At 42.1% G+C, this 24,463-nt stretch overlaps 1 protein-coding gene across 1 annotated transcript in view; it reads right to left on the bottom strand.

Moving 5' to 3' along the window:
- The window catches only part of garre1 (granule associated Rac and RHOG effector 1), a 36,059-nt gene extending 11,847 nt beyond the window's left edge, over positions 1-24,212 (bottom strand). The window contains exons 1-5 of the mRNA XM_069659200.1: positions 24,183-24,212; positions 9,796-11,243; positions 1,166-1,378; positions 286-426; positions 22-117 (exon numbers count right to left, since the gene is read on the bottom strand). Coding sequence (XP_069515301.1) covers positions 22-117; positions 286-426; positions 1,166-1,378; positions 9,796-10,299 — 954 coding nt within the window. The 5' untranslated portion in view covers positions 10,300-11,243; positions 24,183-24,212. The remainder of the gene's footprint in view (positions 1-21; positions 118-285; positions 427-1,165; positions 1,379-9,795; positions 11,244-24,182) is intronic.
- Positions 24,213-24,463: the final 251 nt, after the last annotated feature.

Genomic DNA, 24,463 nt, shown 5'->3' with positions numbered 1-24,463 from the left:
ACTTCTTGAGGGTGAACCCACCTGCAAGGCTGCCTCCACAGCTTTGGGGTTAAGATGAAAGCCGGCCTTTAGTGCGTACTCACTATGACCCAGGCTCTCCAGTGCTGCTTTGTAGGCCTGGAGATAGAGAGAACGCATCAACATAACTGTCCTCTCATCTGGAGGGGATATGTAGTTTTGTTTACTCTGCCTTCATACATGGATCTCTATTTCAACATATTTCTACGAGCCACTGGAACAACAGCAGCAGAAGTCCCTGCCCTGGTGTTTGAGTTGATACCGTACCTGTAAAGCATGGTCAATCTTCATGTTGAGCTCCTTCAGCTGGTGCTCAGGGATGGAGGTGTTGTTAGAGCAGAAGAGCTGCTGAACCTGGATGCCTGCCAGGCAGCCGTCCCGGCCCCTCTCTCTTAGCCTCACCATGGCCTGAGGGCAGAGCAGAGTACTGGGTTCGAGACACAGCAGGGACATCAACATAACAGCATAACATCACAGAGAAATGTAGGACAAGCTTGGGAATGAATGGACCGTACGGGACAAAAAGATTAGACTAAAGACTAACATTTCTAAAAATGTGATGCTTATAGGGATGTAAAGAGCAAGACTCAAATTAAGGGTGTCTTTAGAGGGATAGCAGGAGGTTAAACTGGATTTTTTGTTTTAAAAAAATAGAGCTTAAGCCTTAAAAATACAACTTTTTAATTGATAAAAAGCATCTAAAAAAAGAGCCCTGGCCCCTCTGCCTAACCCCCCCTCAGCTAATTCTATCACGGTCCAGCCAGGCCTGGTCCCCTCCAGGGCTAACACTCTGCATGCCAGAGCTTAACAGATCAATCAGCCCACTATTCTCCTCCCTGCCTCACTTTATTCAACACAGCTCAAAATGGGCCAGTGGGGCTGATTAGCCTGGGGATTAGTCCAGTCCTCTTACAAAACCGCCTCCCTTACATGGGCTGGGGTTAAGAGAGGAACAGAACGTAACACTGCAGGTTCACAGACAAACTGCAGCCAGAAAGGAGGAAATAGGAAATTGAGGCTGGAAATCATAAACGGCTGGCATTTCTCAGGAATGTGCAACAGGTCTGCTTTTCACCTCACACAGACAAACCCCATATTTCTGAGACGCAGACCAGGAAGCGTCCTGAGGCGCCCTGAGGCTGCATACCTGAGCTGCACCCTTCCATGAGCGGGATGCTTCCTCCAGCTCCGTGAGAGGCCCGAGATCGGAGCTTTGGGAGCGGGCGTTGGCGCAGCGCTCCTGGGCCTGGGCGAGAGCCTCAGCCAGGCAGGACTGAGCCACGGGCTGGACCTTCTGCAGAGCCTGTGATAGAAACTGGAAATGGACCTGCATCACCGTGAGGAAGCACCGACCCAGCACCTGGAAAGACATGACAATACATTACTGTTACATGCATCTTTGTCATTCTTAACATGCTCGAGCAGCTACGTCAGGCTGTCTGAGACGCCAAACATCATGAGTGCCTGCAGGCAAGAAAACTAACATGTATGTCCACATGCCTGAGTGAGTAGACAAGTTCTGGTGCTAGTTTACAAACGAATAACAGTCTTCTTATAGAACAGGACCTCTGACACCAACAAGTTATCTGTAGCTCCGATATGTTAGTTCTTTTTTATGACCTTTTCAACCCAAAATATCCAACAGCTGAGACACTAAAAAGAAAATACAAAACTATTTACCTCCCACAACAAGTTGGCTTGTTATTTTTCCTTTTCCACCATTAGGAAAAGATGATATTAGGCTTGAGGGGAAAAGCATGGCTGTTGTTGTATCTATCTAGTTCTGAAACTGTGTGGTATAAGCATGGAAGCTATTCGGAATTGGAAGCAGTATATTCATTAAAATACTTTACCGAGCAAACCAATAGCACACCTTCAAGAGTGAAATGTCAAGTCATTAAAAAGGTAGAATCATCCACTTGTGTTTTTCTAGCTGATCACACGAACTATATCAGCAGCTGCTGCTCCTGTTAGTTATAAAACAAAACAAATTCAAAACAAACTAAAAGAAGGAGATAAGGACGCCCCATGTTTCCCTACTTTGCAACAGCACGTACCATAATAGGAAAAGTTACTTTTGAACCAAAAAGCTGAGCGCCAAGGCCGTGTCATGAAGCACAAATCACAGAGTACAACATCTTTCAAAATAAAACGTCCTTCAAGGACACATTCTGGCTAAATAAATGTGCATGTGTTTGCATTTGTGGTTGATGTAAACTGATATCAAACATCTGTGCATGAGTAGATTGTGTATTTGTCTCTGCAAGCAAAAGACAGATGGAGAACACATTAGATTGAAAATGTATGTCAGTGCGTGTGTGTCCGTGAGAGGGAGAGGGGTAATGTTTAAGTTCACTGAAAGACTGGGGGAAGAGTCCAAAGCTGTAGATCTTTGTACTGCTTTTGATTTGTTCTTGAATCTCTTTTAACTTTTGATATATTGATGGAGAAAAAAGTACAAAATGGTCATCAGAGTTGAAACACAGTGTGTTGACAGATGAGACAGCAATATCCCAGGGGGGAAGGAAACTACTTGGGAGACACCATCCTTGCAAAGTAGTTCAAATCATTGCCTCTGTCAGTGATCACATTTATTTATCTCCCTTATCATAGTAGCTCAGTTAAGACTTAAAATTGAGCAGTATTTTGCTTATGTCAAGAAGTAATTATACTAGTTTTCTAATGTACTCAAGAAAAACTAATTCTCTATTATTAGAACACTGCTAAAGTATCCACACAAACATAACACATATTTCAGGGTGTCACACATCGCTCCACACCTACTGCTGAGTTAGATGAGTGTGTGTGCTTGTTTGGTGAGAGAATAGTCCAGCTTTAGAGGCTGTTTGTTGTCCAGTTAGCAAAATAAGAGAAACAGGACACCACAGGATCTGCCATGGTCACAGGGTTTTCTTTTTCAGGTACCTGCTGAAAATATCTCCAGGGGGAAGCTGAGTTGTAAAGACAGAAATATGCTGCTGCGTTCTGATGGCAGACGGGAACAACAGGACACGGCTACTTGCAGCCCTCAACACCACACTTAATGGAGAACAACACTGTGTGGATGACTAACAGGCATAAAACTTCTTAGAGGTTGTTTTCATTATTAGCACGTAACAGGATGGTAGAGCAAACTCATCCTCCTCTTTGGAGTGTTTGAGTCATGAATGAGTAACGTTGATGGCTGCTTTGACATTGTGGCTCTCCATGTAAACATACTGCTAAAGGCTGATGGGCCATTATTTCTACTTGGCACCAAACATCAAGTTAACCGATGTTGCGATGCCCCACTGGTCCAGTGACTAAAACACGCACTTACTGTTATCATAACATGACACATTGATTTGGCTGGGGTCCTTTATTGTGGCTCATTCTTCCTCTCTCTCTCTCCCTTTATGTCCTGTAAACCCTCTAAGGTTCACTGTCAATTAAAGGTAAAATGCCCCAAAAATGACTCTGCTCTCTCTGCTGCCCTGTTGGCTTACTGTGTAGAGATGTTCTTTAGTTATCATTTTAGTACAAATACATACTCTAATGATCCAACGTTAAAAAAGAAATACATGAAAAGAGAAATTAAGAATATAAAATACCAATCTATATATATCATACCTTTTTAGTCTCAAACTGGTCCATTATTACCCTGGTGAAGTTAGCGCTTCAGTATAGCCATTACATCCGACTAAACATGGGGTTTAAGTTTTTTTAAAAAGAAAGACCTACTTGTGCGACTTTAGGTAGTGGGGAATCAGTGACTGGTCTAGGATGAATAATATATAAGGCATAATGTATAGTGGGCAGAACCCCCACAGCGTGAGCAGGCGGAGGGGTTTTGTCTCAGTTATTACACAGCTTTTTACTTACGAAATCAATAATGTGACACAAAACATTGATTTGGAAATTATTTTATTAATCTAAAAATGATTATATTTCCGTTAAAAATAGCCCATTACACTCACAGTGAGAGCTGCGTCCATAGCAACAGTTAACTCTGTAGCCTTCTTAAAATTAGCTAGCTGTTATTACTCATTAAAATGAGCTAACCTAGCTGTTTTTACTCATTAGAACGAGCTAACGTAGCCGTTTTTAATCGCGTAAAACTAACGTCGTAGCCGATAGTTTTTGCGTCTTTTAACCTCTCTTGCTGTTTCTCCACTGTTTTGTCTCTTCTCTTTTTTCCCTCTGTAAACAGGCCAACGTCAAATTTACCAGATGTCTGTCGGTGGATTGTTATGATTACAGTTAGTCCTTTGGATTGTGTGATTAGAGCTGCATCCCTAGCAACGGTCTGTGATTCATAACAACCAGAAGATCTTGGAATGCTGTAATTAACCAATCAGAATCAGGTATTTAACACATCTGTTTAATTACATGTTTATTGGGTCTGTGTGACAAATGGATAAACAAAAACTATGGGAGCAAGTTTAGATTAAAGTGTGAAGTTAATTGTTCCCTTTTTTTAAAATGAAAGCAGTTCAGAGAGATCGTCCCAAAACCCAGATTGTCACAGAATTAAAAGCCACTTTATTTGTCCCAGTCACCGTATTTATTCAAAGGGACAAACAAAAAGCCTTTTTTTCTGTGACATTCCGGGTTTTGGGACGACATATCTGACCTTTTTGCTTCTGTGCCTGTGCTAGAAAGCACCATGACAGATGGAACAAATAAAAGTTAATTCCGGGGCAGTTTCTTTACTAGTGATGGGTAATGTGGTCACTATCATGTGATTGTATTTCAAAGATGCTTTGATATCCTTTTTAAATGAGAGGATTTCCGCATTGGATGTTGGGTTTTTGAAAGAAACAGGACTAATAGTCTGCAGACACACAGGCAGCTCTGTGAGGCTGTTTAAGGCACAGTGATGCTTTGACTTTGTACAGCATGCTAGCATTGTCACATTATGATGACTGCATGTTTATCTTTAGCTGGACTCATTTTCACAATCACAGTTTTGTGTGCAACATTTGCAGCACTAAACACAAAGTAGAGCTGAAGCTAATTGAAATGTCATTATAGCTGTAATTATTCATAAACCACATATAGGATAATTTGACCTAAACATGGCGCCGGATTAAAAGGTTAAAAGAATCAAAGTGTTTAGAAATAATCCTCTTGGATTATGACGGCTGTACTACTATTCAGGGCAATCCATCCGGTTGTTACTGGTATATTTAAATAGAAAACTAGAATGTCAACCTGCTGCTGGATGTAGAGGAAAAGTCTGAGGATAATCAGAAACTGTTATCCTCCAGACCGTGACTTTCTGTAAAAGTCTCATAATAATCCATGCGATAGTTTTCAAGATCGCTCAGTCTGAACCAAAGTAGTGGACAGATCTACTCTCCATCTGAAACTCTGGGAGGTTTGATAAACACAGGCACAGATCCAGTGTCCACCAGATGAGAAATTCCTGCTCCTGCTGTTGATGTTGAGCAACTGTTATAACTCAATCACTCAAAGGAAATGTAGTGTGTACTCAAAGAAGACAAATAATAGATAACAGGAGATACATCAAGTCTGATAATTAAGCCTGGATGCAACACGTACAGCCACCTGCAGAGAATCCTACTGAAGACAGCAAACACAAGCTGACAACAATGACATAAAACTGTGTTACAAAGTGGACTTCTATAACCAAGTGTGGACAAAAATGAGGCCATGGCTGCAGCACAGGATAATGGATAACACATGTGATTGGCTGTGCAGTATCCCGCACAGTCATGGAAAATATGAGAAATAAGAGGAGAGCAGAGCCAAGCCGACGCTGGGCCCCACTAAAGCCCAAACAAGGCGAATCGTGAATCAATCAACATTTGTACTTCTATTTTCTGAGAACACCTGCACTTTAAGAGAACTGGGTCTCAGAAAGAGGTGTTCTTTGAGACCTTCTAGACCGTTTCCTTGGAAAGGGAGTGGGATACTGTCCTAACAACAAGGTGGTTATATCCTGACCGCTGTTTCATCTGTGAAAAAAAAAAAACAAGCAGTCTACATGGGTTGGTATGTCAATAGTTTCTCTTTGTCTTTTGCTGGCTCACGACCTCTTGTTTTCATTCGTTTCCTGGATCTTCCCTTTTAAACAATCCTTCGAGGAAAAGCGGAAGGTCATCCCTGACTTTCTAAGAACTGGAAGTAAGTTTAAACAATTCTTTTACTTTGGGTAAAGATATTTAAAGAGCCAGGAATGAGCATTACATAGCTATCATGCATGCATACGATGCAAGTCATGCAAACATTGCTCCAAAGCAGCCTTACATAAGACTTACTCCAACTTACATTGGTGACGTAACTTAATCTTGCCTTCCATACAAATATTCATAAGGCTGATCAATAGCAGAGAGGCACAAACTTAAATCCAACTGAGTATGTTAGTTCTATGTTGTCCTGGTCTGTTGGCCTCATAGTCTTTAAACAATACAGCAGTCATAACAGCCAAGAAAAAAACGGTCACAATGAATACATCATATGTTTCGCTACAATTAGATCTCTCTCTCATACAATATGACCACATTTCACAAAGAAACCAGTAACAATATAAAAAGGACGACAATTATGTATTTAACAGCTTAACACCAAGGGTTGTTTTTTCTAGCGTGTCTCCAGTCTGCACGGAGGTTGGCTGGGAAAGCTCAGGCAGTTGTCTAACTAGAGCCGCCATGAAGTTCTCTCTGGTCAGGGGGAGCTCTCTGTCTGCCTCTGGTCTTCACTCTGTGGTTTAAACTTACAAGCTCGGCAAACGGCCTCTAAACAAACCGTGACATTTTCATGCATATTTGGCAGTGGAGTCACTCCGAGCAGCCAGAAAGCTGGGCTTTGATTGGTTTGTTTTGCAGACTGCGATGACCTGAACTTAGGGGGGTTTTGGAAGGAAAAAAAAAGAGGGTGGGGGAAAAGAGAGAGAAGAGGGAGACGTGCAGCTAGGGGGGAAAGGGGGAGAAGCTCCACATACCACAACTTCCCCAACTCAGAGATGCGTTTTTTTTAAAAACCTCATAACACATCCAGCTGCCAAACAGCATTCCTCCACTCATACGGACAAAGGGAAAATCCTTCTTACAGTAACACATTCATCACAACGTAGAGACAGACTGAATTAGGAGCAGCAATTAGTAACAGCAGGATCTAAACAAGTTTACTCTTAGCCTATAGGGAACTTCACTTTATAACCCTAGGCCATAGAGGACTCCTCACAACAGCATAAAGTCTGTTCCAAATTAAACTGTAAATGTTCTGTACTATAAATAAAAACATCTTAAAGGATGGAAAGAACCGACTTACTGTGTCATTCAGCAACACTATTTTTTGCTCATGTGTAACTGGCACATTATATTCCTCTCTGCCAACATAATATTACTGGTAGTAGCTGCCATTTCTCAGAGGTTAATACAACGTACACACTCAAACAAGGCCATTGTAAAGTTAAGTATTCATGTGTTTCCTTCTCTGCTTTAACAAATGTACCCTTTATGCCCGGGGCCAGACAGCAAGTTTGTGCCAAACCGTGCGGTCTAAACTTTCACAGACTTGGACTTCCTCTAATATTCATCTGTGCAGATCCCAGACCACAGAGAGTCAGATTTACTGACTGCGGTGCAGAAGTGTTTCCTGTTTTGGGCTCAGCCACATCCACTGAGGTCCTGCAGCTCCTCTGGTGTCTTGGCCGCAGCCATGTACCCACTCGCTGCTACATGCTAAAGGACGATAGATAAACTGATATCCAGCTGTGGGACAGTTTGGGCAAAGGTGCCACAGGCTCAGATATAATGGGAATTATAAAGACATCTGTGTAGTGAAGAGGAATTGGAGGTGAGTAAAACTGGAGTCTAAGTCAAAGCACTCGAGGTGAGACGGTAGTTCAGACTTTTAGCAGCTTTGCCATTTTAAAATGTGTAAGCGGCCTTAGTTCAGCCAATATGCACTTTGAGATATTAAAATAAATGTAAAGACGAGTGACAGTCGTTGAGGATTTTATCAGCATGCAATGTGCGCTTACATTGTTCAATATTGCATTGACGTTATGGTTTGCGATAAGTAAACAAATACTGAAGTGCAGCATGTTAGCCAAAACTTACAGTTTCTGTTTCCTTCTGTTGTTCTGGATGTTGGGTTATTATTATAAGAAACACGCAAAATTGCTGTTCTTTGTCATCCACATTTTCCTCCATTTTCTCTCCTTTTTAATATAAGCCATCTTGCAGTCGCCAGCAAATTGGCATCAAAAAAAGGGTAGCTAAAGGCTAGCTGGGGCGTCACCTGCATGGCCAAATGCTGTCACTGTATGGCCCCTGTATCCAGGGCTCTAAACTATAGCATACATTGCAGGCTGAGTGTGAATGCATGGTGTTTCAGGCAGGCTGTGACGATGTGCTTTTTGCACAAGTTCATATCACAATGACGATGAATGTGCTATTTATTGTGCAGCCCTAATGAGTTATTCTCTCCACTTCACTACGCAACAAATAAATGTTAAATATTACTGAATTTAACTCCCAGTAACAACACAAGTCTGTAAATATCTTCTTGTTGTTGTAGCAACACCGGGAGCTCCACGTGTTCACAGCTGAGTATTAAAGGGTAGATAAATAAGCAGTTGTAGCAATCGCAAGGAAGGATGGGGTTAAGGCTCGGGGGTGCTTGGGCGTGGTGTACAGCTGAAAATACATCTCTTTGATACTAATGGCCCCACATGAGAGACAGTGTTTAGGGCAATTGGAATTACTCTGATATTCTGAGACCTTCCATTAGGATTACCAATTCATGATTATTACATCCCAAAGCAAGAGCACCTGTGTCTGGAGACGAGCCGTGCTCAGGTTCAGGTCTGACAGTGTCAACATGTGTTATCCATCCTGGCTCGATGAACCTCCTGACCTGTCTGACAGCCTGGATTTAGCAGAAAGGTGGTGGGGGTGGGGTAGATGGGCCAGGGGTTTGTATAACAACTAAAGGATTACTACACTGTATTAATGCTAATAACTGCTAGTTTATTTTATTATTTTCAAATATGTTCACTGTCTTTTCTTGCTACCTTTATAAACAAAGCGCAGGTGCAGACCTGGTTCTTGTGTGAGCAATGAAGACCGTAGATCCACCAGACTGGAATTAATTAGTCTGACACAGGTAGGTGTGTGTGTGTGGGGGGGGACTTTTAGAGAAAGTCAAAACTGTCTTGATTGATGTCTTGAGAAGGTAGAAGGCAGAGACAGAAGGAAAGCTGAGTCTTTCCTCATTAAGTTCATCAGTCTCCAAATTCTCTATAAAGCTCACATGAACAACACCTCCACTAAGATGCCTCACATTTCCACATCAGCAGATGCAGTGCAGTGGAAAGATGGTTTGGTGTCCACGGTGACAAAAGATGACTTTTCTTCTCACATCCTCAGTGTTTTTCACACCTCACCCTCAGATCCTGACACTAGCTCAACAGTGGGCGTGAGAATCTTATTTGAGCCAGGAAACACTGATTCATGGAGCCAGGCTTCTGACACAGTGCAGCTAAGCATCTTAGCACTACTGCTAGAAGACACGTCATATATAAATGAATGTGATGGAGAGTGTGCGCTCCTTAACTACAGCGCTCCAGGTTGTGAACTTAACCAATTCATTCCAGGAGAGCAAACAGTGGAGATCAATGTCAATATTGTTTTTGTTTGTTGGCAGGCATGAGGCAGTCATGAGACTATCATCTAACTTAAACAACACAATGTGACATCTTGCGGTACATAAATGAGTTCAACAAGTTGTTATGATGAGAGTGTGTGATTGTGTGCGAGCACCGACCTCGACATCCTGCAGGCTGAAGTCGTTCTGGTCTTTGAAGTTGGCGGCCCCGGCGCTCAGCTCCATCAGCATCTTGGCGATCTCAGGCTTTATTGCTGCAGTCAGCCTGCTGGCCGCCTCCATGACGTGTTCCTGCACGTCCTTCAGTTGCATAGCTGCTTTGGAATAGTGAGAGTTCCTGAACACGCTGCTGAACAGGTCTGTAAGGAAGGCGCTGGCCCGGCAGAACACGTTGAGGGCATCCAAATATTTGGAGATCCCTTGCTGGATGTCTGCAACTGCGGTCGTGGCACCAGAGGGAGGTGGGTGGCAGCTGCCAGGCATGACCACCCCAGTGCCAATGGGCGAAGAGGCCGAGCAAGAGGAGGCCAGGGAGGCGCTCAGGGTCCGGCTCAGCTCAGGCATCTGGTACTGCTGGTGCTGTTGCACTTTCTGCTTGGACCCGCCGAGCAAAAAGCGACGCTTGTAGTCCATTTTACTTTCCTGCGCACTACAACAATGCATATGTGGTGCAACAGCACCGGAAGCTGTTTTTAGTTCGTGTTTCCCCACAAAGTGATATTGACCTTTTTACAAAAACTCTTTACCCAACGGTCCTGGACTGTTCAAGTTAGGTAAAAACACAGCTCAAGGATTCCCCCTGCCAGAGGCTCATCTCAGTGTGCCTTGTGGAGAGGCAGCACAGAGTTGGATGATGTTTGGAGGGCGATCAAAAAGACTGGCAGGCTGACTGAAATGCTCACATGCAGCCCTGCTGCAGATATGTCAGGCCCAGCTTGTGAACAGCACAAACACACACCTCCAGATTCTCTGTTTCCAGCTTCAAACCAACTAAATGATCATAGTAGGGAGAAAAAAGTCACACTCCTTACTTTACTTTAAGTGATACGACAGCAAAGTTTTAAAGTGCATTAACCTTCCTTCAGTATGGGAGAGAAATCCTTCTTCAGACAGTATGTATAGTATATACACATAAGTATGTACATATATAAACCTATACCAGTCTGCACTAATAAAAGTACAAAAACTTTTTAAAAGCTGAGAGCAAAAATTAATTGAAGGAAGATGAGACACTGGTCAACAGCACGGAGGAAAAACAAGACATAAAAGAAAAACAAGTAAATGCTGGAATCAGAGGATGTGGTTTGGGCTTTCCTTGTGCACCAGCTGGTCGAGCAGCTGTGGGAGGCGAAGGGCAGACAGATCCAGTCCGTCTACAATCCTCTTCACGAAGCAGGACTCTGCAGGCAGTGAGCAAGTGGCCAGCTGATAGCTCTGTCTGCCTGTCTGAAGTCTCCAGCCGCTTCCTGGTTTCCCCCCCGTCTGCTGGCTGAGGTAGATATTACTCACCGCGGAAACAAGTGTGCTTCCAGATCTCGCTGCTCTCCGCGGATGCAGATTAGAGCGACAAAAGCACAAATGTATCTGTAAGGCCTCTAGGTCATTTCCTAAGGGAGGAAAGGGCAGAGACACAGAAGAGGGGGTTAACATCATGTCAAAGAGGCAAAGAGGAAGGATGAGCTGTTTTACTGTTACACACCAAAATAAAGTGGACGCCTCTAAAAGTAACATGACCATAACATGACTATGTTGTTCTTAAAGTTATAGGCAAATTATAATTAGGTTTTTGGCTTTCATAAAAAGTCTGAATGTTCTGCAGAGTGACAGGAACATGTGTGCCTTTAATACAGTGGGTTTAGCAAGCATTCATTTTCTAGTATAAAATCCTCATGGTCTAATCATACTGACTGAACACAAAAGGGAGAAAGTTCACAATAATAAATCCTCAGTCCAATATCGGATAACATGGATTGTTGATCCTTTAATAGCTTAATCCTTATTTATGAGAATTGAGATGCAGAATTGTGATTTATGGGACACAGAGCTTGAGCAAGAGTATTTATGAGTGTGTGCTGACCATTGGCCACAAACAGGACTGTGTTTCTCTTTCTCTGGGCAAATCTGTCATGTGCAGCCACAAATATCTTTACTTTCTAAATTTGAATGGCTAAACCGTAATAAGATCTTACATAAATGGAGTCATATTAGTCAAATTACTATGAATAAAAAAATGATGCATCATTTCAGTTAGACTTTCCCTCAGCTCCGAGTAGATAAGATGTATCAGGTGGCTGGTCCTCTTTACTCTTAAAGCCCCCCTCCAGTAAGAATCAAGTGTTTAACCTTGTAAACATCTCCATGTGGTGTTGTTCATGTGCTACAAGACATATCAGGGACAACATAAGTCATCTCCATGGCTGGGCCTGTCTGCTTTTAAACTGCAGTGTACCAAGGACAGGCTGAACAACACGTTTTCAGATTGGCAGGTTTGTGACGTCACAAACCTAAGGAGCCAATCCCGTTAATGGACGGGGTGACACTATGCATATCATTATGTGTAACCTATGGCAACCACTTTCGCGATGCGCGAGCCAGCTGCAACCGTCATCGTAATATTTGCAAACTCACTACTAACGTTAACGTTACTACTGCTAATGACTACATTTCAAGCTAGCTAAGTTTCAACAAGTTGCCACTAAATGATCGCAGAGACGTGTTTTGTTTTCAGCTGTAATTTTTACAAAAGGAGAAACGGAGCACATAGTGGGCGGAGACTGTGCAGATTGGGGAATATTTAATAAGGGAGAAGGAGGAGATGCCTTGGTAATTCAACATATTATGCAGAAAAAACACAATTTATTATTTCAAGCAGAGCATTTTATGTCTTAAAAAATGACTGGAGCTGGTCTTTAAGACTTTACAATCATAGTAGCGCTTGCCTTCTATTCACATTATTAACATGCTGCACCAGGTGTCAGCCTAGTCAGGCTTTGCAGGTGCAGTCTATTATTTATTTGTGTTTGCTGAACTCTTAAAACCCTCAAAGATAAAATGGCTCTCAATATTTTAGTTTTAAAGTAACCCTATAAGGAGAACGTGTGACTGGCTTATATCTTACGTAGACTAACTTACAGTATTATTCTTTATCAAATGATTAAACTTAGTTACAACTTGTGCGGCTAAGCCTGATGACTCCATGGTTATAAAGTACAATGGACGCAATTGTAGCTACACCATTATCGAACCACAACCATAAACTGTGAGCGAGAGAGATAAAAACTGTTATTTTCCTGCTCTGGTTGTAAGCGGATCATATTAAACCACATTTCTCTAAACTTGGTAATAAGATATTTCAGTTTGGTAAAGAGCTGTGGTTCAAACTTGTACATTTCTAGACGGTTACTAACACCATACCTCACGGAGAGCTGAAAAGAATCTGTGGCAGTGTCTGGTTTAGCTGAACACAGCTGCGCAGAGAAATTCCTGCAAGAAGCCATTGTTGGAAGACACTGCAGGGTCTGTTTAACTATGCATAGTAGGAGTCACAATACTCACATTCAGCACCCGAGCACTGCATGACTTGTCCGACTCCATTTTGCCTTTTTGCTTGATTATAAATATATAAAAATCATGGCCAAGATAAGTGTCAAAATCAAGAGAAATCTGGACTCATCTCTCAAGTAATGTCACTCAAAGGTCACATTTCAGATACCTGTAACACTTAGAACAGTTTGTGGCAATTGTGATGAGGAATAACTTAGGATAGGTACCGAGACCCGGTATTTAACGGGCCCCAGGGCATAAAATACTGCAGTATAGATAAACATCCAACGTTATCGGTTCTGCTTTCGGTACTGGAGAAATAAAGAAAATGAATTTCCTGTTTACTATTGCTACAAAAATGTTATCTTGCACATTTAATCTCACTAATGAGATTAAGACATTCGTCTATGATGCATATTCCTAATCCAGACGAGAGATCTCTCTCGTGGGCACCTCTCTCACACACGCTAGAGAGCGCACACACATACACACACGCACTGGCACACACGAGATCTTGCTCCTGACGATGGCGGAGAGAACTAGAGAGAGAGAGCGGAGAGAACGGAGAGTTCAAAAGTGTGGTTACACTTCACCAGAGTCGATGCCGACAGTGCTCGTTGCCACAAGTGCAACAACACTTTTGCTTGTAAGAGCGGAAACACGAGCGATCTGTCCAAACATCTGTCTAATGTGCCTCATACACAGGCAGAGACGTGCTGCAAACTTCTCACTGGACGCTGTTACCCAGCAAACTTAGTACATGAGACGAACCGGGTAAATTGATCAGCCCCGCCCACTACCAGCCGGCCACCTTAGTTTTATATTTCCATCATCACAACTATGAGAGTCTATAATAGAGATTTGTTCTAAACATTGCTGTTTCTTTTGTTGTGAATAATTGTTTATTTTACCTTTTCAAAAATAAAGCAATCTTAGTTCTCTTCTTAAAATAACAAAAAGAACCGATAAGAATACCGTTAAAGTACCGGATCGTTAAGCAGTATTGATAAGAGCAGTAATACTGTTAGAATCTTAACGAAACCCATCCCTAGGAATAACTACAGTCATTTAAAATGCAACATGCAAACTGTATGAAGCAGCTCTGTGTCTTTGAAGCTATCAAGAAAGAAAAATCATCTAAAACTTGTGAAGAAGGTATTTTGTTTGCAGTATTAATCCAGCAGAAACTGAGATTTTTTCCTGAGGGGAAACAGGATTTATCTGAGGTAGAAAAGGTAAAAGGGGGAAACTAGACTCCATATGTGGATTCTGTGTTAATCTGCAGGCTAGTGGGTGTAGTTGTCAAAGTAAACAGTCCATCAGTAAACCTGTTCCTTTGCTTTGTAAAGCCCTGGTGGCACTGAAGTTGATACAGACACACTTGTGATAATATTACACTCAATGATACAGCAAACATCAACATGACAGACTAATCTGTCAGATACACGGCTCACTACACAGCAGGCCTATCGTTTTGTGGAACATTCAGACTCTCTTATCTCGTAGCACCACGCTGAACGCTTCTGTGTTTTGGGATGAGTCAGGAAAACAACTTTTGGAAAGATCACTATCTAGTCTGGTGGCGGAGCTTCCATAATGCCTCCCCGCCGACGTTCTTCCTGACCTTCAAACCTCACTTCCTTTAACAAACACAGGGGTAGGCCCAGCAAAGATCAGCCCGCCCTCATCTGTCCCTGGCTGTAAAGAGGAAACCAAGAGCCAAGGGAAACTGGTGACCTCCTCGTGAGAGGACAACAGAGATGTGCTTCCCATTTTTTAACCCTTAGGTTGCAGGAAAAGTGTTGACAAATAACTTATTATTTCAAAAAAGTTGCACAAATGAGTTCTACATCCTCAAACACATGAATGGAAACTTTCATGGGAATCAATGACTTCTTCACTTGCTTATGGGCTCTCCAACAACACTACCTCTGTCAGTGTTAGTTGCTGCTAATTTTTCAAGTTTTTTAGGCTATGATGACCCCAAGGTTTTCTGAACAAAGCTTAGGACTTTCCATGAAACAAAAACTGCTGAACTAACTTATTCAATTATTTTCCTCTCAATAAGAGATTGGTTCCCGACGTATGATGGTAAATACTTTTTCAAGATCCTAATATCCGCAGGGATGCAACGATTCGATATTTAGAATCATCATCACCACCGGACCTTGTTACATTAATTAAAAATTATTTGTCAAACTTTGTCAAAATTCTGTTTCCGCTGTCAGATATTGTCATTCAGTCACAGCTGGCTCCTGTTTTACATCCTTTAATTCTCCTTAATAATAATTAATAATAATAATTTCCTTATTTTTCTGCTAACCCAAACTCATTGAGGCTGTCCTGTAAATTCATTAATAAAACATAAAAACACCTCACTACATGTGACCAGCTGCCCACCATAGATCATTATCCATAATCAGGAGTTAAAGCACTAAACTCTCATGGACCAAAGAACTACAGCTGTGTCCTAAAGATCTGGATAGCGTGAGCATTTAAAGTAAAAGCAAGTGAAAGTGAGACTTCCCTTTAATACTAATTTATTTTCCAAACAGCTACTTTCAGCATGCAAGCAATGAGTTACAAACTAGTTGGATAACAGTAGTGTCCACTGTAGCATCATGGACTATACACAGGCACATCCTGCAATGTATTTCATAATTATAAGCACACCTGTGTAGAAGAATGGATTCAAGGTTGCCTTTTTTGCCTGTGCTATGACAGTCCTTTTCTTTCCTTCAGTCATTTCTTCTGTTTTTGTGTCTTAGCCGATCCTGTCCTGTGCATGTGTGCAGTGCATGGTATACTAAAGAGTCAAATCTCCTCCTGCTTCCTTTGAACTAACATACTACTACTCAGTGCCAAACTTAAGAATGTAAACATAGGCTCTTCCGGCCTGTGGGCAGTAAATCGCTTTGTTGTAATCCAACCTGTTGGCACCAGACAGGCATTTAAAATAACTATCTGGAAACAGTCGATCTTCCAGCTGATGTCTGGTTCTTTTGTAGGTCATATAGAGGCATCAGTGTTAGACAGGTTCATGATCATCCTTACAGTAGGTTCAAAAAATTCAGCACACCGTTAACCAACATACTCACTGGATAAAGTCCAGGTTTTGTACACTGACTGAGGACTAGAGGACGACAGACACAAAACTGTCTGTTACTCAATGCCAGTTTAAAGCAGGTAACTAGTGCAACAGGCAATCAGACCATTTAATCCCAGGGATTACAGCCACAGTGAGAACCTGCCAGGTGCCCCACAATGCTGGCTGGTTGACACAGTTAATAGGATATTAGCCTTCTGTGAGGTAAACTGGAAACCTGAGCTTAGCTAGCCTGGGGCTAACCACACTGGTTCTCACACTTTCACACTGCCGGGCTAAATTACAGGGACGACTAGAGAAAAACAGCATGAGTATCATGTTGTTTAGAAGAAGACTAAACAGGTCAGAGAGGCCACCTTTCAACTTCTACATGTCGTATCATAAATGTTTTGCTTGCAATGGAGGCCCCGGGTCAAATTGGGATGTCTTAACTTTCATTAAGTTTCTTATACTTGTTGAGTTGAAGAGCAAAATTCAAGAAAAAAGTAACCTTTGAGAAAACGTTCTGCTTTATTCTAAACGTTTGAACAAGCAATGGTAATCCAAACTTATACTGGGGAGATTTGCATATAGCGTGTGTGATGTGACTACAAAGTATGCATTGAGTCACACATGTGGCTTTAACTAGTTCTCTGGAAATGCATCACAGGTTTCAGAAAAGTGAAAATCCAGACAGAATAACAAAGTAGGAACTGATTAAGTGCAGTGACTCACAGTCCATTCAGCCTGAACAATAAAGCCAGATTGTTTTGAAGAAAAGTGTGGTACACTGGCTTTGTTACATGGTTTTTCCAGACCAATATAATTTAGCTGTGTAACGTTATTAGAGAGAGTTTCATTCCCAAGACGAGCAGACATGGCATCAATATTAATGAGTCCTGCTGGCTTCGTGGGGTAGCTCCACTGGCTGCCAGCCTCCTGGTTCAGGGCACAGTGTATTAAGAGATTGCACCCAAACAAACACATGTGATAGGAGACTCCCTCCGGATGCACTGGACTTGTGCCAGCGCACTTTAATGTCCTTCCTCCAGCAGGGGCTGCTTCGGGCTAATGTTAGCTCCACTTCCCCACTCACCGTACATGTCAGCTGCTCGGCTTCAACAGGAAGGGGGTTAAGGTTTCCTGGAGCAAGCTCCCTGTCGCCAGCAACAAAAACGTCAAACCAAGTATGCCACTGGGTAGGGGGTATGAAGTAAATCATAGCACCAAGTGTGATTTACCTGCCTGTGCCAAGCCTCGGGCGGACAACTGCAGCTAACAGACAGCTAGGGGGCACTTTTAAAGTGGTGGCATTGTAGCAACAAGCTCCAAATGCTTTGTGTTGTTGTTGTTGTTTTTGATAAATTACAAAGAGCATGCAAACATGTATTTTTCCTTTGTTATGAGAACAATATTTATACATGGGTTGGTGCCTAGTGCATCTGCACCCCTGTACTACTGGCCACTGAGCTGCTCCACCAGAGCATAGCAGTGCTGTTGCTCAAGGGCACCTTCACACCAGCTGTTGAGTAACGTTTGCCTTTTTTTATACACTTTCCTCACATGGATTTCCCCACAGATTTGACCAAATAGACCAGTCAACCCTGTGGTCACAGGCCCACTTCTGTAACCTTCAGGATACTGCGACACACTACACCAAGTGCAGTTACTTTTGGACCTGCAGCCATATCTGTGTGGCTGTCACATCACAGCTAGGTAGCTTAATAGCTGTGGATGGGGCAGCTGTTACCCATGCTGACAGCTCCTTATCCATCTGCCACTGTGAGGCAAACACGGGCCCTGTGACGCTCCAGCCACAGGCCCGACATTAGCTCTCTCATGAAGTCTATTTCAGCCTCCGTGGGCAAAACAGCTGCCCTACGGTCCACACCGCACTGTTTTTAGACTCTCCAAAAGGTTCAGCTCAAAGAAAAAATGCTCTCCCCTACATCTGTTGCCAATGAAGCAAAGGAATGCATTTCCCCAGAACCCTCCTAATGTGGGTTCAAACCAGCACAAAAAAGCAGGTCAGGAAAACCAACCATACGTTCTCCTCAAAATGTGTCGGTGTAAAATATATTTTAACAGAAAAATTACTTATTTGGTTTGGAAAAGTTAGATTGTGGCTGTTAATTTAAGTAGCATCAGTGAAGGCATTCCTCAGAGCAGATAAGCTACAGTAAAGTCTGAGAATCAGCAGACAGGTCGAGGAGGTCAGTCCAAATGACAGGACATGTGCTGTGAGCAACTGTGTGACAGGAGCTGAGCCAGGCTCCTCTTGCCCACAGAACACAAGGAGAGTATTGTGGCAGGCGCTGGTCTCCTCATACCAGCACACAGAAAACACACACACACACACACACACACACACACACACAGAAAACACACACACACACACACACACAGAAAACACACACACACACACACACACACACACACACACACACACACACACACACACACACACACACACACACACACACACACACACACACACACACACACACACACACACACACACACATGCAGCTGCATGACTTTGTGAGAGGAAGAGAAAAATAAAAGGGCCTTGGCTACCATTTATTATTAACTGCAAGAATAGATTTTCTTTCATCGATATAGTGTTCCTCCTGGAAATATTTAGGAGGCAGATGTTTTGGTGGTTTAAAGTTTGGTTTTGTTCCCACCACTAATTCTGTTTTGGTCCCGTTTTTGTTCTAAGGGTTTGGGACTAAAAACATTTACTTTGATACTTCGCTCGAGCATATACCTTGGCCGACTTAAACTTTCTAAAGCAGAAATAAAACATTTCCTGCAGCTGGGGCAAACAACTTTTGACTAAGTTAGGACAGAACCTAATACTTGGGGGCTGGTGAACAGGCTGGGTAACATTAGGCTAACCTGTACTATCATGACAGACAGTGTAAGTAGCTTATGGCTCCAATAAAAATAGCAGACAGGCCACTCTAACAAAGGACATGCGTGACGGCCCCACAGGTCTGTGTCACATATCCAAACACACATTTGAATATGTCCCTTAATCAAATAATCTTGTGTTAAAAGGGAAGAAAAATAGAAATAATAAATGTAATAATATATTTAAGTCTCACCAGGGAAATCATCTTGATAATGGAAATACACAAGGAGTCTAATCTGATTTGATCTAACCAGACCTGTTGCACAAAGCATACGTGCCTTTCAGTATTTGCAAACCGAATTAGCTCAGACATCCCTCCAGAATAGCAGTGTACAATAGATTGTGTGTGTTTAGTGTGCCCAGCCGGTGGGTTTCAACAAGTGAGCGCTGTGATGAAAGGCCCTGACGTCAGTCCCATTCATGAAAGCCTGGCGGCAACCTGTGGGGATGAAAATGCTTCTCTCAGCCTATATTGAGCAAGCTATATACTGAGGTTACAGGTTGTGCTGCATGCCAGCCACCAGGGTGCTGTATTTTTAGCAAGGACAGGAGCAAGAATTTATTCCTCCACTTTAGGCACAATGAGACAGGATACGAAGGTGCCACATAGGTCAGAGAAGACAGCAAAACTGTTTGTGTATATTTAACGAAGGAAAATAAACCCACAGGTACCAAAAAGTGCAATAACTTAGTAATCACAGGTCACAAACTGAAAGAACTTTTTACATACAAGAGAAAGAAAGATCTCGTAGCGTGCAGAGAATGCGTGTTGAATACATTTACAGGTAGGATAACTGCAGAAAGTAAGGAGTAAGTGGAGGAGTAAACAACCATGTTTAAACCCATGGATCACAGCTACTGTTGAATTGTCCTTAAACAACATATGAAATATATCCATCAGCTCCACTATTCCCTGTCTGGTAGCTGACCCTGACTTCCGACCTGCCCGTGCAAAGGAAAGCAACACATTTCCTGCAGGGATTTATTCATCTCAGATGCATGAGCGTTTATGCAGCTCACTTGGAACATTTGACTGAGGGGCAAATAGCTGACCACAGACTAAGGCCAAACTGGTTTCCCAGGAGACACTGGTGAGATTTCCCAGACTACAAGCCCCGGCCTTCCTTATCTGTAAACCTGCTGGCTGCTTCACTCTGGATGAGGACTGGCATCTTGTTCAGTTCTGTCTTGAAAATAGCCTATTTGGTTTGGGTGTACAAAATAAGCTGTGCTAACCAAATAGTAGATGAAACATCCCCTGTTACAGATGAAGAGGACCCCCGCCCCCCGGCCTCACACCAGTGCAAATAGTGTTGTTAGTTTTGTGCATCCGAATGAAAATCCTGTCACACAACACAAACTCAAACAAGCCTGTGTGTGTCTGATGTACAGGCCGCGAAAACTTGATGTGGGTGGATGTTATCTAAGACGGTGATGGAACTGCATTCAGACCTTTTTGCTATCTTTTAGCTATCTTTTAGGCCAGAGGTTGAATATAAGGCAAAACTATCACAGAATAATATCATTCTCATTTCTTTTTAATCAACAGTGTTTGGATTTTCCAGCAACTATTCCCACTTTTGCAGTACTTCCATACAAATTAGACTTAAGAGGCTCCAAAGCAGTGAGTCCCAAAACGTTACAAAAGCCTCATATTAGAAAAATCTTTCAATAACAAAACATCACTTTATTTAAAATACACATTGCTCCTTTAAAGTATCAAAACAGAGTATTTAAGTAAAGTCGAGTTTTTTATTGTCATGCCAGGGAGACTTGTGTGTCAAAGGATAAAGATGTTAGATTAAAGATATCCCTGACGTGCTTACGCTTATGCAAGTTTAGCCTAACCAAGCCAAGAATAACTTAAGAATACCTCTGCTAGGTGTAGCCTGGTGGAAGCTACAAACTGGATGGAACATTTATCGTCCTTCTTGTAGCACCTGTAGTTCCTTTGATATCACCTTGAAAATCTCAAACTTTAGAGACAAAATACATAGCAGCCAACCAGACTCCCTTTAAAAAGAACATGCAAAAACTTTAAATTGGTCTGTCTTTAAAGTAAACGTAAATGCACAAAATGTTAAAATTCCCAGGTTCTAATAACACCAAGGTCTGGGTTTACTCACCCCTTCCCCCAGCAGAGACTCCTCTATATCACTCATCTGTATAATCCTAAGCTGTGCAGCAAGAGAAACATTATAAAGCTCCTCTGTTGAAAGAAATATATCTTTCAGGTCTGAGGAGACAGTGACAGTAAAGCACAAGACAGGCCTGTGCTCCACCCGAGGCAAACGCAAACAGTAATCTTGTGACTGTATGTCGACTTCCTCACACAAGCATCCGGATTCAATGTAAGACTAAGGTTAAGTGCTACAACTGGTCATGTCACATGTTGACAAATACTGACAAAAAAAAAGAGACAGAAGAAACAAATGGAGGCTTAGTGCTAGTCCACTAACTGCTGTATTTGCTCACGCACACAGTTGAATACGCTATTGAGAAGAATGAGTTTAAACAGAGACAGGAATTTTGCAGAGCAAAGCACGTATTTCCATAGTGACACAGCTGTGGCAGATGTCAACATGTAGGTTCAGGGTTGTTTCAATGAAAGGCTGTCAGAGACAGGAAAACCCAACAAAAGGAGGGCAGTGACCTTTAGATGAGGGCCTCCTTATACATCTGGAATTACACTACACTGTCAAAACCAGCCACCATCGTCAACATCCATATGATCCTTAAACTGAAAACAACACAAACAACTTTTATACAACAACACAAAGTTTAAAAGGTGATAGCTGTTTACAGTCACATTTCCCAACAATTTCAACATCATGTTGCTTATTAGGCAGCGAAAGCAAATCAATCTCGTCCCCCACATTACGTGAAAATATCAGAACGGCTAAAACGGCCACGAAACAGACATTTAATTTGTCACCTCTGTTTACAACAAGGTTTTTCACCAGGAAAATATGGACAACATCATAACAACAGATGTTACCAATTACATTACACCACCCAGCAAATCCACAGCAAAGACACCCTCAATGACCGAGATCATGAGCCATCTCTTTTAGCCAATTTTACATTTAATTAAAACCGGAGACACTCCCCACACAATGTCAAATCAGGATTCCTGATTAGACGGGAGATGCATACCCTCGTCAAAATAAATGGGGCAACATTACTTATTAATGTATTTCCAGATATCTCCTCTGTAGAAAATAAGTGCATCTATGTATATAAAGTCACTGTGGTTGCTGCTCTTGTGTTACAAACTATGATTCTTTACATCCGTGTCTATTTTGGTGCATGGCCCAAGCATTTTATAACTATTTATGAATATGTTTCTGTGAAATGCAACCAAGGATAAGATTACAACACCTCTGCTGCTCTCTATATACAACAATTCTGGTGAGGTGGCTTTTAGTTTTTATGGCCCTAAATTGTGGAACTCCCTCCCCCTGGATCTTAGGACAGCAAACGCCATTGGAATTTTTAAAAAGAAATTAAAGATCTTTTTTAGCTAGCTTTTAAATAGGGTCCACTTTACCATATCTTTGATAATATGTTATTGGGTTTTTTTTTAATCAAGTTGATTTGGTTGTTTTGTTTGTTTTCTATTCTACATTTTTGTTCTTAATTGTTGTTAAGCACTTTGGGTTGCATCTTGCATGAAAGGTGCTATACAAATAAAGTTATTATTATTATTATTATTATATTTAGTTATCAAACACAGCGCGGCTACTCTCGAGCGAACGGATATGAATGCAGCAGCTAAACACTGTTAAAATACTTTATATTGCAACATAAATGAGATGGAAAGCTAATGAACTGCTGAGTTTTGTACACGTTAAAAGACACTTTTAAACCCCGATCACTATTTAGCAGGAAGGTGTAACAGAATCCCGGCTCGCGCAGTTTCATCGAAACTCTGTGGGATGACATGGCCCAGGTCATGGGAACACTATGTCGCAGCTATTAATACGGCCTTTTAAAGCCCTATATGCAGAGACGAAGAAAAATATCCTGTTTATCTAGACAACAAATGCTTGAAAAGCGTGTGTCATGAAAATACTACAGTCTGCTTACGGTAGACACCCGGCACTCTGAGTCTGCTGCAGCCCCGACTTTGACACGCGCCCACCGGCCACACAGAACCAGACTCTGGCGTGTTAGCTCGCACGCTCGTGCATCTTCCTTTCAGCCTGTCTATATTGCCGGCATGTGTCTGGACCCGGACTTAGGTTAAACTGCCACAAGAGCAGTAAACCACGTCTTTGTCGTCCGTTTGTCTTACGTTAACCTACATTACGTTTGTGTTCGGTGATTACCGACCGCTAACCAATAACGCCCAGCTCCATTATCGGACATGCAGTCAAACCAGGTCGCTGCTAACGCTAAAGCCCATTAACTCATTCTTCTTCTGTTTTACCTGCAATGAAACGGCTATCCGTTGTCAGGACACGGATCAAACCAGAAGGATTGCCCACATAGACAAAACCAGTGGTAATGACAACAGAAATATCCGACACCGCCAATCGCTCCTCCTTTGCTAGCCTGTGTAGATGCGCTTCATCAGCAGACATGGGCTGGGTTTGTTCACCAAAATATAAATGTCTAGTTCCATAAAAATGTCAAATGCATTGGGGACCTCCTTCGAAAACATTTGCCCGCATGTTTATGTGGGTCTAATACATAAATGTTGAAGGAAAAATGTAATTATTTATGTTGGAGTGAGATACGTCCGATAATGGACGCATTAGTGTTTCTAGGCAGGCTAGCTACCTAGCAGAGATAGCTAATGTTAGCTACACGGCTAGCACTCTGCGACACGATTGTAAGCGCTGGTGGAACAAGCACAAGCAAATGTAACCGGCCCAGTGGTACTCCGGCATAGGCTAACAGGAGTCTGTGCTACCGTAGCGTAGAGGAGACCATACAACTTCGGTAAAACAAAAGAAAAATGGTAGTAAACGTTAAGTTAATCAGCACATCGCTCACCAGCTCTAGGCATCCACCCTCTTGACAGCGAATCCCCTGTCTGTGTATCCACTGTGAGGAACATAGAAATAAAAGCTGGTACTTCCGGTTAAACCTTCATAATAAAACTGTTACAGAGAAATATGTCTTGAATAAACAATGTCCAAATTAAACCCACCGGTCCAAATATGATTTATTAGTTTCGATTGTAACCTGCTTTTCAAGAACATATTTTAAATTTTGCATACAACGTAATTTGAAAACATAATTTTCCAGTTTATTTCATATAACTACTTTTTTTT

Source organism: Semicossyphus pulcher, unplaced genomic scaffold (assembly GCF_022749685.1).
Source record: "Semicossyphus pulcher isolate SPU_LCO1_2020_fin unplaced genomic scaffold, fSemPul1.0.p SCAF_1, whole genome shotgun sequence".
In the NCBI taxonomy this organism is placed as follows: domain Eukaryota; kingdom Metazoa; phylum Chordata; class Actinopteri; order Labriformes; family Labridae; genus Semicossyphus; species Semicossyphus pulcher.
Note: the sequence above shows the minus strand (reverse complement) of the source record. Positions and strands in the feature narration are given on the sequence as shown.